At 35.8% G+C, this 19,529-nt stretch overlaps 1 protein-coding gene across 51 annotated transcripts in view; it reads left to right on the top strand.

Moving 5' to 3' along the window:
• The window catches only part of otofa (otoferlin a), a 147,143-nt gene that overhangs the window by 20,416 nt on the left and 107,198 nt on the right, over positions 1-19,529 (top strand). For all 51 annotated transcript variants that reach the window (XM_087297137.1, XM_087297134.1, XM_087297138.1 and 48 more), the window contains exon 3: positions 17,559-17,647. In XM_087297137.1, the coding sequence (XP_087153263.1) occupies positions 17,601-17,647 (47 nt within the window). In that variant the 5' untranslated portion in view covers positions 17,559-17,600. The remainder of the gene's footprint in view (positions 1-17,558; positions 17,648-19,529) is intronic.

The following is a 19,529-nucleotide window of genomic DNA, read 5'->3' on the forward strand; positions in this document are numbered from 1 at the left end:
CTCTCCCGGGACAGCATGCCAAACTAGCTTATTACCAATCATCAGCTAAGTGTGAACTTTTGAAGATCTTTGCAGATGCCAGTGTATTTCCTATTTGCTGAGCTTCTCCGCTATTTATATTCTACCACATAAGGGACTTATATTTGACTTATTAAACTTTCCATCTGGGGTTTTATTTATTAATAGATTTAATGATACGTTTAGGTCTTTCAAAGAGAATGTTTCTCTATGAAACTGGTGGTTTTAGGAAGGCGCAGGAGGCTGCATCATGAGTTGTTTTCTTGCACCCCAAATAGGGATGCTCATAATAACCGATTAACCGTTAACTGAAAAGGCCCATTTTAACTGATTAATGGTATTAGTTAAATTATATAAAAAAATATTATTATATATATTTTTAAAGTTTGGCTGCATCAGGGGCCAACCACGACGAACACGCTTTTTGCGTTGAGAGAGGCATCTTTTTAATGGTTGACTAACGGCCGTGAGCATTTTGCATTCTTTTTCATTCTTCAATCAAATGAAAGCAGAGCTGGGGTTTCTATTTATTAAATCCATATTTTCTGTGAAGTGGTTGATATGAGGTAGCCTGCTATTTTTATTTGATGAAAGAAAAAAAGGCATATGATTGGACAAACAGCATATACCTGTTCTTAAAAAGCATTCAGTCCATGTTTTTGTCTGAATTTTGACGTTTTGTCTTGATGAAAAATATCTAGGGCAGGACTATTTATTTTATTCTTTTTATTTAGTTTATTCTGTTTTTCTAATATTGCAGGTGCTTGAAGATGTGCTGTTGTTCTGATGTACTGTATGCTGTTGTTCACATGTTAAAATAAATCAGTTTTTTAAAATGCTATATTTATTGTGTCAGACACAAAGTAGACATGTCAATTGTTTATTTTATTAAATAATAATTTAATATTAATCTGACCAGTCAACCGTTAAAATTAAAACGAGAGGCGGTTGTCTGTTGGCAAAATTAACCTGAAAGAGCATCCCTAATCCCAAATTGAAACTTCCCTCAAATATTCTCACCTTTAGGTTGTTCCAAACACAAATAATTTTTGTTAAACTCTGCAATAAAATTAAAGACATTTTTGTAAAATCTTAGAGATATTTCATTCTTGGAAAGCAGATTAAGCTAAAGCAATTTAGTCAAACCTGTAAATTGTGTTTTATCAAATGAATTCAACAATGCACATTTCTGTTATTGTACAACTAACATATACTGATGACTACTATAATAACACTGGTGGTAAAATGAATAAAATGAACACTTGAATATTGTGAGAATTATAACAGATAGATCAAAATGTGTAACTGGTAATCAAACTGTCAAGAAATAAGTATTATCAATTATTTAAACCAAATATGTGAAGTATCACACATCCAATTATGGCAATGTTAACAGTTTTGACTGCAAATTAACTGCTTTATTTACATTCACTTTTTATTAAAACAGTACATTTAAGTGTATTTTAGTTTAAAATGACATGCAAACTAGATGTTTTTTTTTTTATATATAATTTTGGGTAAAAAGACCTTCAGTGGAGGGACAGAAATCAAATAAGATTTGAATAAAAAAAAAAAAATCTTCATTTGTGTTCTGAAGATAAATTAAATGCTATGAGTTTAAAACAGTATTGCGGTAAGTAAATAACGACAATTCTTTTTTATCGATTTTGAAGTGAACTAACCTTTTATGATAGGATTAAATGTATTCATTATTTGGCTACTGTATGTTTACATGCAATCAAACTGACTGAGCTTAATCTGAAAAATGTTTTAGTTGAATTTGAAGAAGAGGTGTAGACCTGAAGTAATCCAATCAACAGGGATTCAAAAATACTTTTGCCATGTGCACATTGCACAATTATGTGTGTTGTTGTGCCTGTGTTATGAAGTGCAGAAGGTTTGTTCTGAACATCTACAGTATATATTGCACATACCAACATATACTTGAATTAGATTAAAATGTTTAGGATATATATCAGATCTGCAATCAGATTAAATTTCCTCGATTTATGAAAATAGGTGCCCGTAAGCATAGCCTTTTGTATAAAGCAGGGGTGTCCACACTCTGTCCTGGAGGGCCGGTATCCTGCAAAGTTTAGTTCAAACCACAATCTGACACACCGGGGCTAGCTAATCAAGCTCCTACTAAGCTTTTTAGAAACATCCTTGCAGGTGTGTTGTGGCAAGTTGGAGCTTAAATCTTCAGGACACCAGCCCTCCAGGACCGAGTTTGGATACCCCTGGTATAAAGGATTATATTTTTCTAGTTTTGTTTTGAAGAATATAAAGGTGGAGAAATGTTCTAAAATATGGGCCTGGTAATATGCAAACATTGCTCATTGCTCATTTTCTGTGAATGCTTATGAGTGAAAACTGAAATGTATGTCTTGCACTACACAAATAGATCACACATAACCTATAACAAAGCAATAAAAATGTTTAAATAATGAATGCTTGTCCCCTAATACTTTTTCATATAAAACTGTGTATTCAAGAGATCATAAAGTGGCTGCTGTATCACCACATCTGCTGTTTGCATGAATGCAATACACTTACTGTATGCATAGACTATAAAATACAGTTTCCACCCTTTCCTATTACTCCTTCGTGCATTTAACAGCATAATCATACTGGAGCATAGTTATTTCTGGGACATGCACACTTCTCCTATAAGCCTCCTTCATATCCATTACAAAACCTCAGCTCTGTCTTTTCACATTGCATCAGCGTCTCAGACACGAAATAGGAGTCGCTTTCTCATTATACTGATGGGGGTTTGTCTCATCATGACCAGCAGATCTCATTTGATAAGATCATTCTCTTCAATGGCCCAATGAAGCACCAAATTGCAGCAATCTCTGTCTATAGTCAGTCTAATCTTTTTTTTTTCTTTTTTTTTTTTTGGTTATCTGTTCAGCTTTTCAGCCATTTTAAAGCACATGCTTCATGCTGCCAAGAATAAATGTTTAAATTTCACATTAGATGCTGTTTTGATACTAGAATGGATTGTGAACAAATATTGCACAGATATAATGAAACAGCCAAGAAACACACAAATGCAGTTGCCAGAGTTTAAAAAAAAGATCTGTCAATTAACAGTTTGATGACAATGTAATAACAGACATTGTCAGTAGCTCATGATGTATGGGTGGCTTTATACAGTATATGTACACTTTTAAATTGCATTAAATTCAATTTTGAAAATTTAAATCTGCAAAAGTGACATTTATGATACATATATATTGTAATGTCTCGACAGGGTACAAACAATTTTAAAAGTGCTTTTTCTGTATAGCATATTATTTTTAAAGAAAGGGAGTTCAGTCCACCCCTCATGTTTAAAAGAATTAATTCATTCACTCGTTTTCCTTCAGCTTAGTCCCTTTATTCATCTCCACAGGCCGCCACAGAGGAATGAACCGACAACTTATCCTGCATTTGTTTTACACAGCGGATGCCTTTCCAGCTGCAACGCAGTACTGGGAAACAGCCATACACACTCATTCACACTCATACACTATGGCCAATTTAGTTTATTCAGTTCACCCATATCTGGAGGAAACCCACGGGAACATGGGGAGAACATGCAAACTCCACACAGAATTGCCAACTGACTCAGCTGAGACTCGAACCAGCGACCTTTTTGCTGTGAGGTGACAGTGCTAACCACTGAGCCCCCATGTCACCCAAAGAATGGATTCTCCACCAGAAACTCCCATCCTGATAATGGCAGTTATTTTGGGGAAAAAAAGTATTAAAAAGTATATAGAGCAGCTTCTAGAAGGTACTTTGGGGTCAAGCACAAAGCAAAGTCTATGTTAATAGGGCAAATCATCAGCATTCATTGGTGGGGCTTATGATGATTTTTCAAATTTTACTTTTCATGTAGTGTTTAATGCAAAAGATGTAATGTAATGTAAGATTTGGGTGCATTTTTAGTGATTGTTTACACAAACTGTGTACAAACATTAGAGTTCAAAGAGCTTTTAACCTCCTAGGGCTTGAGTGTCCAAATACATGGACAGCACTTTTTAGCTCTTAAGTGGCCATCCTCTTAAGGCCCAAGGTGGTTGTTTTTTACATGCATTGCTTATTTCTCTTTGCTATTTGGGCTTATTGGAACTTATTTACAATGAAAATCTAAGTATCATCCTTTGATATGATGTACTTTTTGAGAAAATTATGTCCATATGTGTGGTACGAATTTACATAAAACACTGTTTCCTGAATGTTTTTAATGCATATTTAACATAGATTTTTTTTTACTTGCTTTGACTATCAGAGAGTAAAACTATTTTTTTTCCCTATTTTTGGCAGTTATAGGGTTAGGCACACATGCTGCAAAACAGTTGCAGGATGACTGTATGTCTGTAACAAAACATAAAACATTCAAAGTATTTTAAATAGAAGTTACTTTGCATGATAAGACCCCTTTGTATAATGTTCACTTCTTTACAGCAAGCCTCTTGCTGACAAAGTGGTTTGAAAAGATGGTGCAAAAAGTATAACGATTTAATATGACAATTAATTTGAGTTAAATGTAATATGCCTGAAGAATGAATAGACTGTAAATGACAATGAATTTGTGTTTCTTGATGTATAATCCCAGAGGTTTCCAAATACCTTTCAAAATTTTAGTTTTATGTTCAGCAGACTAATTGTGGTTTGCACAGAAAAGTTTTTTTGTTGTTTTGATGATGATTGAAGTTAAATGCACATTACTGTACCTATCCATGTCAAAATATTTACCAGAACCACCCAGCGTGAAGTTTTGTTTGTTTAGAGGCACTTTCAATTAAATACGGGGACAAGGGAAATGTGAACACTCTTCTTCTCCAGTTTTAAAAGTTAATAAATCTATTAATTTATCTGTGCTAGCCATACATAATTATTTGTTTAGTTGAATTTTAATTGGTTATTTGCAATTAGCATTGCTCTCTCCGCTAAATTTGTGACATCAATTGAGAACACATGGAATCAGTTTACAGACAATTAAAATAACACGTTTGGTTACTTGTTTCAAAATAGATTCCAAAACAGGCTAGCATTTTACATTTAACCAACTTGTACAATCTAAATATTTGTAAACTGCTGTGCTTTCCTACTTCCCCCTGCCATTAACATTTGTAAAAGATGTCACCCTTTCTTTTGACCATTTAGACTAAATGGCAAAGAAAACGGAAGATTGTATGAGGCTGTGTTAGGACTTAGAAGTGAACGAGGTCACCTAGAAAAGTGTGAGATGTTTGAGGTGCTGCAGGAGAAAGCACACACTGTGAGACCATATGGTCTAGAAAGAGAAGAGCACAGAAGTAATGGCCACATTAAATCACCCCAGATTGCTGCAGTAAATCAAAACGAGCTGTTTTATTTAAGCTTAATTAGCTGAAAAGCTCTGGAAGATTGGCGTCACACTGGTATCCTTCAACTTTATGCTTTAACGTGTTGTATTAATGATGGAAAGTGTCTTAATGTGGCAGTATATGAGGCATTGCTGAGGATGGAATGTACTGTAGGCATGAAGCTAATTAAGAACAAGGAGCTCAAAGAAGAAGAAACAAGAAGTGAAAAGACTAAAAGGTGCAGGATTTTCGAAAGAGACAGACAAACAAGTAGGAGAGAAAAGGAGAGAGGAAAATAGCAGAGCAAGTGAGCATGAGAGAAAAAACACCAGGAGGCTTGACTGAACAGGCTGATTAGCGATGCGGTTTGATGTCAGGACCAGTGCACATTTTGTACCTAATAGCGAGCCATTGATTTTCATTTCAAGAGTTGAGCGTTCATGCATCTTTCCATTATCTGAATCATAGACGAAAAGAAGTGAGGGGGAGGGAGACATTGTGTGTCAGAGCGTGTGATCCTTTACCATTGAATAATTCACTTTGCATGCATTTCAAAACTGAGGAGGCTTTTAGTTTCTTAGAGCTGAATTGCAAGCTCAAATCACCTCACGCCTTCACCAACACTGGTGGAGAGAGCTTGTCTATTCACAGCTTATGTAAAAGAGAGACAGTAGAGCCACTGGTGAGGTAAATTAAAAAAAGTAAAATATAATTGAGGTTGATGATGAAACAAGGTGCAAATTTGTACGTGAACGTCATTGTGTTTTTAGATTAACGTGGGAGTTATTTCAGCCCAGGCTCATTTATTTGAAATACATGCCTCAGACTACATATTCTTTGCAAAATATCAAATACGTTGCTATCGGCATGTTTTAGATGACAAATTCATTAGAGGTCGATGTTTCGATTTTTGTTAATATAAAATAGTTACTTTTAGGGATACATTTTTGCTTTGTATTTTTCAGATACAGATAATTTAGGCAGGATCTTTCGTCCAGATCACATAGTGAAAGCCTGTTTCCACTGAGTGGTACAGTATGCTACAGTACAGTTCGGTACGAGTCTCCTTTATCAGGCTTGTTCCTCTGCCAAAGGGTACCAATGATACCTTTTTGGTGGGTGTGGTGTATGACAGAATGTTTCAGTCGACGTCTTTCTTGCTTGAAGTTAACACATATCGATTACACATATAAGAAGCAAATGCTTTCTATACATAAATACTTATGTATAAATAAATGTTTATTAAAAACCTTTCTATGATTAGAATTTGATTTTATCTGCAGATCAATGATAATATGAAATATCCAACTGTAATGTCTGTGATTATATAAAATAAAATAAATAAATAAAACATTTATGAACACAAACAGAGACTAACAGTCTCTATAATGTTACCAATTACAAATAAAAAACTCCCAAAACATACATTAAGGCCTTTTTTTTGGGTTCATAAATGATACGAAACATTTCCATTCAGTACAAACATCAGTACAAACATATCATCTTTATTCTTCACCTTTAGCGTTAGCATCTTGTTAAAAGTAATTCCATCATTTCGAGTTCATAATAGTCCAAAAGGCGAAGATAATAACAGTTTAGATAATGGCAGTTTGTTCATGTTTTAGGTTGCTGAAAGAATCATTTGCTTCTTTTTTTTCGGGCTTCTCCTCTGATTTTCATGCTTCACTCTCACGTTTGTTCGTTTCTGAAAGGATCAGATGTCAGAAGCACTTAAACAATCACGCGCACGTTATTATCATCAGCTCAAGAAGTTCGATATATCAAATATAGACAACGGCGAGCGATTGCAAGCCCTCTAGAGAAAGTGAAACTGCTTGTGACAATATTCTGTAAACCTATAGCGTTGAGCTGCATGTCTGGCTCTGCCTTTTGGTACCCTTTCGTTGTTCTAGGTCCCCTTTGGAAAGGGCACCCAAAAAGTGGTACGGTATGGTTTACTTTTTGGTACCTTTTGACAGTAAAAAAGGGCCATAAAAGCGTACCGACACGTACCGTACCATATACCACCAGGCTATTACTACAGACCCTCCAGTAAACTCAACCAATAGTGTTTTTAAGTGCACTGCTACCATATAGTTTCAATTTCATTTTACATTGCTTTCATCTATTTTTTGGAACCGTGCTTTATAAAGGTGAGACAAATATGTTCAATTACAAATCTTAGACATAATTTAGTTTGTGGTAATTATGTGGCGTTGTGCAAAGAACTGCACAAAAACAATCCTTTATTCATTGATAATATGTCCCTGTAAATATCATTAGTGTGAAAAATTAAAAAAGGAAAGTTGTTGGCAATTTACTGCACCGTAGCATTCATTTTACCTAGATGTTTTTGCGATTTACCAAAATTGTAAGCCAAAGCATGAAGCATCATTTGCCATGAGCCCGTGTTGCTTTGTTTAGAGCTCATAGGGTCTTTGCAATGGTGTGTTTTGACAGTCATTTTAATTAAAGTGGTTTAATTTGAAGCTGTCTACAATAAACTTGTCAAAGTGACCATAGCAAATTGATTTCCCCTTCACGTCAGAAGTAGTGTGAGGGCTTTGAGTACATCAGAAATAGAATGGTACTTCAGTTTACTGTCAGGAAGTTGTTATTTGGCATCACTTCATGCTGGACTGCATCTGATGTACAGAATCACTGAAAACACTGGGCTTTGTGATCTCTGTAGCCTTTAACTGTTGCTCCACTTGCGTCCAGCATTCAACATCACATTTGGAAGCGTGGAAGCGTCAATGAACTTTATTTCAATATGTTTCAGTTCACTTCAGTAAGGCAATCTTAATATTATTAGATGTTTTGTGAATAGACTCCTGGTTGGTTGACATCACTAATCAATAGTGTGATACTTGCTAATACTATTTTTAATCCATTGCAAACACTGCTACTGTTATTTAGGCATAACAAACTCTAACTTTTTTTGGGAACTCAATATTATTACTAATTTCAGTATTTTCTGTTGTAGTGAAAACGCCAGTCAAAAAACATGTCAATCAGTGTTACTGTTGCATTCAATGTACATTCAGTGGACTTCGTACATTCAATGGTCTTTTTGTATGGTCTACATTCAGTGGACAGTTTTTTTTTTATAATAAGCATAATATTGCGCAAGTCAAATTCTAAAATAGTCTCCATCGAATCCTAAATTTGTTTTTATTTATGAATTTAATAACTAATTTAAGAGTAATTTAATTGGTAGCTAACGATACATGATTCTCTCCACAATGGTCCTCTCCAGAAAGGTAACATTTACCTTTGGAAAAAATGCTTTCTCTGCCCTGTTTCTTTGCATTATTTCAGTTTGTGCTGTAGTGTATCCCAGAGGAAAGGAAATAGAGCAGGACAGAGGGAGGAATGAGAATGGACTCTGGTTTTTCCAGTTATCTTCAGTGAAATAGAGTCCAGTCAAACAAGACACTGAGTGAATCTGTAATGCTGCAGTTTCTGAGCTCAAACCTCATGACACCAGGATTGAGAGTCTTTTTAATAAACACAGATTTAATCCACAACCTATCCTCAGAATCAAAATATGAATGTGTTAATGAGTCTGTTTGTAATAATATTGAATTATAATAATAGTATGCATTTAATTGTAATGATATAGATCATGTACAATAGTGATGTATGAGAAAAGTAATATCAATCTAGCTCCTTTACAATATATAGATACAGATTTATTCCATCAACAGGTCCTCAGAATCTAAATATTTCTTTAAAATTGTATGCACTAACCTTTATTAAGACTTTATGGAAATGAACATATTGTAAATTAAGTTTGGCTTCCCGTCTTAACCATGCGTCTAACAAACATGCGGTAAATCTTATGCTTACAAAATGTGTTATGCTATTTTTGTCCAATTAATTTGTGTTTCCTGGCTTAATTAGTCATGCTGAGGAACTGTGAGCTAGCGGTTGAGATGAATGCAGCCTTCTCACAAAAATATCTTTTCAAAGATTTTTTTCCCTCTCAGTTTAATCAGGAACCGGATCAAGATAATCCAGAAAAATCCCTTATTCTTTTTACATCTGTGAGCAAATTCACTTTAATGTCTTTTATCTTAACAGCCAGCAATATTTGTAAGGGTATTACTAATTATTGCAAAGTTCACTGCAACTTGATGCAGATTTTTGTAATAACATTCTCTATAGTTATTTGTGGCAATCACTTGTTTTCATTTGCAAAAAATAGTTTGACTGATCATTTTTAGGTAATCACAGTAGGTTAAAATTATTGTTATGGCTGAATAATGGCAGATGTTTATGCTCTTTTCTCTAAATAGAATAATGAAAACAAACACACACACACACACACACACACACACACACACACACACACACACACACACACACACACACACACACACACACACACACACAGCACACACATAAAACCCCTAAGTTAATCAGTTCAAATGTTACACTGAATTTAGGCTTCAGAGTGGATCATCGTACTGATCATCATACAGGACAGCAGAAATATGAGTTCTACCAAAAAGACCAGAAAGATAAATATAATATTAAATTGCATTTATTTGATAAGTATTATGTGACAAAAGTATAATTAAAGTAAATATAACATAGGATTTCTTTGGCGGAGGCCCCGTTCATAGCTTGAATCGGAACCTTTTTGATCCAGCAATGACTGCCGAGGATGAGGGCGGAGACAGAGCCTACCCCCCTGGACAAGGCCAACCTGGCGGGGGTGGGGAGAATAGTGGGGGAACGTCTGTGTCAGTATCTGCAACCAAATGAATGGACAACTTATATATTCCTTGTGCCTAGTAGCTATTGGTTGGAACTGATTGTGATGAGCGATGTGACATTAGGGACCCTATCATACACCCAGCGCAGTGTGGTGCAAGGCGCGACGCAATGGTTGTTTGCTCGTTTCAGCCTTGCGCAAGAGTTGTTTTGACGTTTTGCGCCACGCTGTTTAAATAGCAAATGCATTTGCGCTCATATGTGCGCCCTTAGGAGTTCTGGTCTAAAAATGGAGGTGTGTTGAGGTGTGTTGCTGGTGCATTGAACAAACCAGACCAGAAATAAAAAAATAGACCAGAACATGTCGTTAATTCGACATCTCATCAATTAGAAATTATCAGACAGGAGGTTTTGAATATCAGACAATAGACTTTATTCTCCATAATAAAGCCGAGAAAGAGCAGAGCAGACCTCATAGCATTCTCCTCCTGCTCCTTCTAAACTTTCTGTGTGTTTTCAAAATCTTTATACATGTTTTTATGACACACCCCTTTGTGTCTCTTTTTAACTCTTGACCATTTTTGAATAGGTTTTCTAGTCTAAGGGGTCCTGCTATTCTTGGCTCTCAGCCCACTAGCTCATGTCAACAGAGATGTTACAGGTCTATGTCAGCAAAGTATAGATGCAACTTATGCAAAGGAACTAAGTGTTTACATACATTGTTATGATAGGATAATAACTTGATAATATGTTACTCATTCCAACTTCTGACACATATAGCTTCATATATATATAATCAGTGCTTTACATATTCAGTTATTCTACACAATCAGTCACTCAGCCTTCTCCTAGTGTTGCTTCTGTGCAGGCATACTCATCTTACACAGTATTTTTAACACACGCTGGCATGTTTGCTGCAAACACTACATACATTTTGTGAAGAGAAAATTAACTGCTTTACACTTAGAAAATACTACTCACTGAGAGAATAAAATCTTCTTCAAACAAAGCCTGTCTATTGTCCAGCGCAGAGCACATTAGTTGTGCACCTCACTTACACACTGCTTAATGCACACAAGATGTAGAGCAATACGCAAATATCTTTACATATGAAAAAGAATAAAAATATAAAGGATAGATAAAGGACATACAAAATATTCTGTGATTCCTATTCATTTATAGATCACAAAAAAAGAAGTTTCAAGCATTTGTAGATTAGAATTCGTTTAATAAAAACATAACACTTTGCCAGTGTCCTTCAAACCAGGCTAAACTCATCTTTTATCAGTACGACATATTTAATAATTTTTAAAATATAATAAAATTGTGTATAATCACTTCTGTTTTTACATATTCGAATACATACTCAGGCCAGAATGAGTTCATTTTTACATAAATCTCTGTTACTCTGAATGACAATGGAACACCTATATTTGGACAATTTATCTCATAAAATGTTATTTAAAACCTGAAAGCAGATGCTGTGATATATTTACCACATTTCTGATCTGTAACCCTAGATCGATGGATGAATAAATTTGAGTTTCCATATCACAAATTGCTTTTGATTCTTTGTTTTAAGAAGGTGTAATAAGGATTGATTAGAAAGCTGTCTTTTATGACCTTTTTAATCCTCAGGGGGCATAAAGCAGGGAAAAAAGAAGATCTCTGCTCTTCATCTTCATAATTATTGCTCTCTTAAAACTGCCTCTCACCTTAAGTTTCTAATAAACGTACTAAAGGCCATAGGGGAGATTGTAGAGGCAAGTGAGTTTAAAAAAGCTCTTTAATGAGCAGCTTCATCTCCTCCTGTTTATTCTTCCTCATATTATGCATCGTCTATTGAAGTGAATATGGTTTCTGCTCTGGTGCTGAGGGATTTGAGGGGAAAAATCCTCACTGTGCTTGCCTGGACTTTACCCCGAGGGTATTCGGCTGAGACCATGCAGCAAAGCAAAGCAGACAATTCCTGCAGCTCTCCATCAGCGGCTTCTCTCTGTAGGTTTAGCCTATAGACCTGTTCAGCAGCTGCTCAAGTGCGATGGAGATTTGAAATGTCTCACACACATCCTCCCTTCAGTCTTTCATGTTTGACATGACATCACAGTTTCCATGCAGGCTGAATGACTTCGAGACTCTGCTGTGTTTTCATTTCTTCCCTTCTGTGTTATAAAATGTTGAGTTGCAGTCCTCTGCATCTGGTAAATATCTCTGCCTCTCTAGTGCGGATCATGTCTCTCATCGCATTAACTGCTCATACTGTGATGAGAACCCATAACGTTTAGATAGACAAATGATCCTAATGAGTTCAGAATTAAAGACTGTGGGTGTCCATGTGTTGACAGACATTTGCTTGTGTGTTGGTGTGTGGTTAATAACAGCATCCCATCACCAGTAAACCTCAACAAATATTTTTCTTTCATTAAGTTTGACTTAAGGTACTTCCCGGCGTAAGATTCATTTTTGTTGTGCACTGACAAAAGGCTGTTTTAAACTCTCTCTCTCTTTTTAAATATGATGTATGCGTATATTGTTAGTCTATTAACTGGTGGAAAGTGATGCAAGAGGTGCTAGGGATAGTTCACTCAAAAACTGGAAATGTTCTGTTACAGTAATTTACTCGCCCTCACATCATGCAAGATGTAGTGACTTGATTTCTTCAGATTAGAAGAACATGAGGGTTCTTTTATATGAAACCTTGCTGATGCATAAAATGCAAGGTCTTATGAAGCTAGAGAATCAGTCTGTGCAAGAAATTATACATTACACTCCTTTTAATAATTTGGCAACTGAAATCTCTTACACATGTACATGATCTAAGGTAAAGTGACTATTTCTTTTTTCCTCCGACATGTCCTCCTTTTGGTACTTGCATCCATTTCTAAATGTTCTATATCCAGCATTTAAATGTATGTGTTTTTGCATACTTTATACCTTACACAATGTGTCTGTGAAGTTTCAGCCCAAAACACCCATCAGATTATTTATTATACCTTTCAGAATATTGGATTTTTCTGCTCTAAACACAATGTAGCTAATTTTGTGGCCTGTGCCTTTAAAAGTGGCACCCCCAGAACATTTTCTCAGGGATGGCCAGAAATAATTCAGCAAGTACATGTGCAAACCAAATAAAAATCAATAATAAGTTTAAAAACACTTTTCATATAACTTTTTAGTTATTTTTCACATACTTTTATTGTACAGCATACAGTATATGCTATGTCTAAAACTAATGAAAATTATTGAGTTAATAAAACAAACAATTGAACAAACTGAACAAAAGGCATTTCTAAATACACACACCCACCATACAGACCCTAATAATATCATTTATCCATATTCCTTTTTGAGCCACAATATTATTAATGCAGCTTTTTCTACTGATGTACCTTAAGGTAAGTATTAAATTGCCATTGCTGTCTTTTGATGGTGTGTGCGTGCTTTCAACGACGATCGGGTAGGGCAGTTGCTCCCTGGGTGAACCAAGCCATACACCCCCACCCCCCTTAAATTGTTAGCTTTGTTATTCAATAAATATAACAATTTATTTATATTTATTCTAAATAAGTACAATTATTATTAATATTATTATACAATTATTATTCTAAATAAATAACAGAAGTCATTCCTTAATGTTACTGGAATACAATGTATCAAGTAGAGGGGTATGTTAAGATCACTTAAGAAACCTTTTGCATGAATATTAATTATGATAATTCTAAAGAATTGAAATACTTAGACCCGACTTTTGGCTAAGAATTAATGAAGTCTTAGCTCCATGACACTTTATCCCTCCTTTTTGCTTTATAGCCATGCTTAGTGAAAGTTACATCATCATCATATTATATAAACTTTAGTTGTGTGGACTTGAAAAACTCGCTGTGTGCCGACACTTCTGCAGAAAAGGCTGTTACTCCGGTTTCACGCCATTTGAGCGGCACGTATTTTATCAGCGCGCATGCAAACAACCAGTTTGCTTTCACCACCGTTGTTTCGGTTGCACATAGAGAACTCGTGCAAAAGATGCCAAATGTAAACACCCTTAAAGTCTTTATTCTGGGATTGCCACTCGTAAATCATATTCCAATGCTTTTACTAGGGTATTTTTTATTTATTTATTTTTTACCGTCTCTGCGGGCTGCCCAAAGCAAGATGCCACCCTGGGCAATCATCCATATTGCCCATGCCTAAATCCGCCACTGGGGGAGGGTAGGGGCAGTGAATCAGGTATGTCAGTGGCACCAACAATAATTAAGTGGCTGCATTTTATTTATTTATTTATTGAAATATTGGGAATTTACATAAGTACAATAAAATTAATAACATCAACAGAAAAGTCATACTTTGGTGGCCTAAGGTGTGGTGAGAGTTTACCCACGGGTGACCGTGGTCTTCAATGCTAGTTCTCCCTGCCCACCATTCCCGAGTGACTGTCATAGTGTGCCTCAATCTCCACCTTGGCTGTGTCAGATAAACAGCACAGTGACAGACATGAAGCAGGTCTCACGTAATGTTTGTGAGAAAATACTACAGTAAGAATGAAGAGTTTTATTGTATTTATTTAGAGTTAATTCAGGCCTTTTGCAATGAGTCACACACAATATCAGTACAAAGTTCACACACACATGTTAATACGTGGCTGTTAATCAACTCGGTGAGCGGGGAAAAACGTCATGTTGTGGTGGGTCTCAAAATGGGAGGGATTTGGATCCTATTTTAACATCATGAAATAAAAAAAGAGACTTATTGTCTTTATATCACTCCAATATGACTGTGGACACACTATACAGACAGTTCTGTCCAAACAGCTTACAAAAGATGATTTTCATCATAGGTGCCCTTTAATTATATATAAAATGTATAGGTTGTGGATTAATTTGGAGGATGCTCATGACAATATTTGCCATGCCTTGTTGTGCCGCCATCATTGGTCGGTCATGTACACATTTCTAAAAGAAATTCTAATATATTTTATGTTGGCATAACCCTTATTCATATTTCTGTGATATAATGCGAAAAAATTGCAATTATTTTTGCTGGTGTGACTTAATATAGGAAGTTTGATTACACTCAAAAAAATGTAATGAAAAAAAGTCAAGATAACAATTATTTTTATGTTGCTTTAACTTATTTTAATCAGCTAATCAGGTTTCAACTTTTTTGTAAATTATACAACATTTTACTTAAGGTGACTAGAAAGTAATTTGATTCAACCTAAAATATTAGGGCAGCAAGATTTTTCTAGTGTAGATAAAAATCCTTAAATCTTCTTCAACTTTTTCAACTAAAACCAGTTCATGTTACCTAACAAACCTTTTTTTTTTGCAGTACAGTGATAATTCTAGCACATTTTGTCCTGCGGATTCACATTATACACACTTTTTTATAACCTTTAGTCACTTTATACTGCTGCCAATCAAGTCAAGATGTTCTGCTTTTGCTCATTACATGTAGCAAAATGTGGGTCAAGACTTTTCCGTGTAATTTGTTTTCCCCTTACTTGGAGAAGAGTACCTCTCTGATACACTTTAAATAGCATAATTAACAACTGTGTTCAGTTCAGTTTTGTTAGCACCTTTGCGAAAATCTAATTTGTCGGTCGAATGTGGCTGTCACTCTTGCAAATAACCAAACTCTGTGTGTTGAAAACGAGATTAAGCAGAAGTGACAGTCGTATCTACCTACATGAGTTCTCGGTGACTTTCTTTAACCACATGACAACAAATCTCATTCCGCTAGTCGGAGCACCCAAGCCGGTCTCTGATTGATTTGGCAAGAAAACACTGTGGCCCTGCAGTCTAGCAGTGGAGTGCTGCTGTTCTCCATAATCGCAGTGAGACAGAACGCCTCAGCAGGCCTCAGGGCAGCCCGTTTGTCTGTATGGATCAGTGTGCCAGATGGGAGTCAGTGTTCTAGGATCAGGAGAAGCTAATGCATCATCCCACTGTTAAGAGCCTGAAAGACTCCTACAGTGTCATAGATTACTGCTGTTAGCTTAAATGGGAATGCAAGTAGGCCGTCCTTCAGTATGCCACATACTGTAATATTTATGCAGTCCCTTTTAAAGCTTGAGATGTTGATGGCAATTGAATGGACAGATTAGTGCACTAAAGTTTGAGACTAGATTTTGTCCGTTGGTCGTAATTGAGAAAGCAGGTACATTTAAAGCTGTCATTAAATGGAGTTTCAGATTTTTATCTGAGGTTTTTTTGCACCAAAAATGTTATTATATATATTTTTAAAAACAGTTGTTTAAAGGTTTGCAATGACAAAACAGTGGTATAGGTGTCTCATGTCACCTATGATTATTGTCCATCAGCTAGCTGTTCAAGTCTTTTGTGAAAGGTAAATTCACATAATATACATCCATCAAAAACGTCAATATACATTCTCCAAAAACTCCCGAAGAGGAATCCAGATATGTCATAAGTCTGTTTTTTTTTTTTTTTTTTAAGGGTAAGAAAATGGCAATCTGATTCATTGACAAAGGAATGTTAGGAAAGGACCACAACAAAAGTATACATTTTCTTGTTTAATAAGTATAAGGGTGTAACACAGATTCTAGTCCATGACTAAGATGTAGACCAATTTTACAATGAAAACAAAATATAGAACTGGAAATAGGGCCAAAGGTTTACCAATAATCTTCTGAACTAGTTTGTAGATTTCTTTCCAGTTTTTCTTAATCATGTCACAGTACCAGAATACGTGCATCACAGTACCAACATTGGATTTGCAGTTAAAACAACTTTGCAAAACATTAGGAAATATCTTATTTAGACAAACTGGTGTTAAAGAAATTCTGTAAAATCAATTAAAATTTTGCTCGTGCTTTGATATTGTGGCACCTTTGAAAAATATGCCAGAACAGACTAAAATCCATTCTTCATCACAATTTTTTTTCCCCACAATCTTTCTCCCATGTACCTTTCAAGGAGATAAACAAAATTTTTTATAAAAGTAGCACTTAAACTAAAATTTGATCATGGTTAACCTCTTTTAATAATTCAAAATAGACAGTAAGCAATCATATTGTTTTTGAGGAATGTTTTGTAACTGTTATATTGTATAGTATTGTAAATATTTTATGATAGCCATTGATTTCATACTATAATTTTTCTAGTCAATAGCTACTGTTAACATACCAACATAGTAAAGGTAAGTAAATGATGACAGAAAGCACAGTTGTTAGTGGTTGTTAGTGGTTGTCAAAAACAACACCTTAATTACTGTAATAATTTGTAATTATTTCCTGCTGTTAATAAATTACTTGATATATCAGCATTCATTGCATTGCTGATAATCGATTCAGCTACAGACCTTATTGTGTTTTAGTTTAAGATTAATTGAAAGTCTTATAATAAGAGATTTTGGCTGTAAATGGACCCAATACAGAGTTTATAATTAGCTTTGAAAGATCTACTAACTGTCAGATTGAGCGTATTGATTTTTGTCCTGGTTTGTTTTGTTTTCCAGGCGTTCCGATGGCCAATTGGGAGTCAAGTGGATGGCGACGAGATGCTGGAGATCCAAGTGTTTAATTACAGCAAAGTCTTCACTAATAGGTAGGACAACTCAATACATTTGCTGTGACCTTAAAAAAAGATTTCAGCCTGTTAATGGACTGGCTTCTAATCGTGTAATATTTATTGACATACTTCGATACTGCAATGTAATCAATATACAATTATTACAGACTTAAGAAACATATATAGTGAAACACGACCATACAGTAAGTGCAAGTACACTTCCATAAGTTTACGTGCTCAACATTCAACCTGTTTTATCCAAAGCAACAACAATGACTATTCCAATATTTTGCAATGCAGAGTTCACACTGTATGACTTTAGCTCTGATTTTCACTTGCAGACAGGTTTTGTGAAATATACGCACAAGCGACAACCACAGAGTGTAAATATTCTAAGATGTGATCTGAGAGAATTGTTAATGTGTCAAAAGCTTGTTGTGTGAAAAAAGAATTCTGAAAAACACATTGGCTATTACCTACAGCCAATAAGAGAGCAAGATACAGGACAGCAGGGTGGTTGTGGAGGAGTTATAGACCACAATCTCAGAATAAGCTTTACCATAACACTAAACAGGAGTTTGCATGTTCTCCTCGTGTTAGCATGGGTTTCCTCTGCATGCACCATTACACTGTGGCGACCCTCATTAATAAGAAACTAAGCTAAAGGAAAATGAATGAATGATTTCATTCATTGATAACATTAAACAAAAACAAAGCAGAAACCTTTGCAGCAGCATGTTGCACGATTATTTTTTGACAAATGTGAACTCTGATCTCACGTGTGGTCTTGAGTGATTAAGCAAACTTTTTGCGGTCTTTTGCAAGCTTGACAGAGTTGTCTGCAATTATTTCAAGGGCAGTAATGCAATGTTTATCCTCCTGTCACTGATCTATCATGCAGTGTGAACACAGCATCAACTGTATGCTACCCCAGAGAGTCATACCGTGTGAAAATAACCGTGATTCAAAAACTTTGAAATTCATGCAGTGTGGCATTTGACATGCTATGGTTTGTTTATTTTACAGTGAGTCTTTGCTAATTCCATCTCACCATACAGGACCTCGTGAATTATTCGTTCATTCATTTTCTTTTCGGCTTAGACCCTTTATTAATTTGGGGTCGCCACAGCGGAATGAACCGCCAACTTATCCAGTATATGTTTTACGCAGCGGATACCCTTCCAGTCGCAACCCATAACTGGGAAATATTCACACACACACTCATACACTACTGTCAATCTTAGCATACCAAATAAATCTGTACCACATGTCTTTGGAGGTGTGGGGGAAACTGGAGCACCTGGAGGAAACCCACGTGAATACAGGGAGAACATGCAAACTCCACAAAGAAATGCCAACTGACCCAGGCGAGGCTCGAACCAGCGACCTTCTTGCTGTGAGGCCAATGTGCTACCCACTGTGCCACCGTGTCGCCTACTCAGGTAGGCTGAGGTGTTGACACAATGCTCAATTAGTACTAATGGGCCCAAAGTATGCTAAGAAAATATCCCCCACACCATTACACCACCACCACCAACCTGAATTGTTGATTCAAGGCAGGATAGATCCATACTTTCATGTTGTTGACGCCAAATTTTGACCCTACCATCTGAATGCAGCAGCAGAAAGACCTGCAACGTTTTTTCAATCTTCTATTGTCTGATTTTGTTGAGCCTGTGTGAATTGTAGATTCAGTTTTCTGTTCTGAGCTGACAGGAGTGTCACCCGGTGTGGTCTTCTGCTACTGTAGCTCATCCACCTCAAGGTTTGATGTGTTGTGCATTCAGATGCTCTTCTGGATACCTCAGTTGTAATGAGTGGTTATTTGAGTTACTGTTGCCTTTCTATTAGCTTGAACTCTGACCTCAAACCATTCTCTGTAAACCCTAGAGATGGTTGTGCTTAAAAATCCCAGTAG

The sequence above is a fragment of the Danio rerio genome, chromosome 20, assembly GCF_052040795.2.
Source record: "Danio rerio strain M-AB ecotype USA chromosome 20, GRCz13ab, whole genome shotgun sequence".
Classification (NCBI taxonomy): Eukaryota; Metazoa; Chordata; class Actinopteri; order Cypriniformes; family Danionidae; genus Danio; species Danio rerio.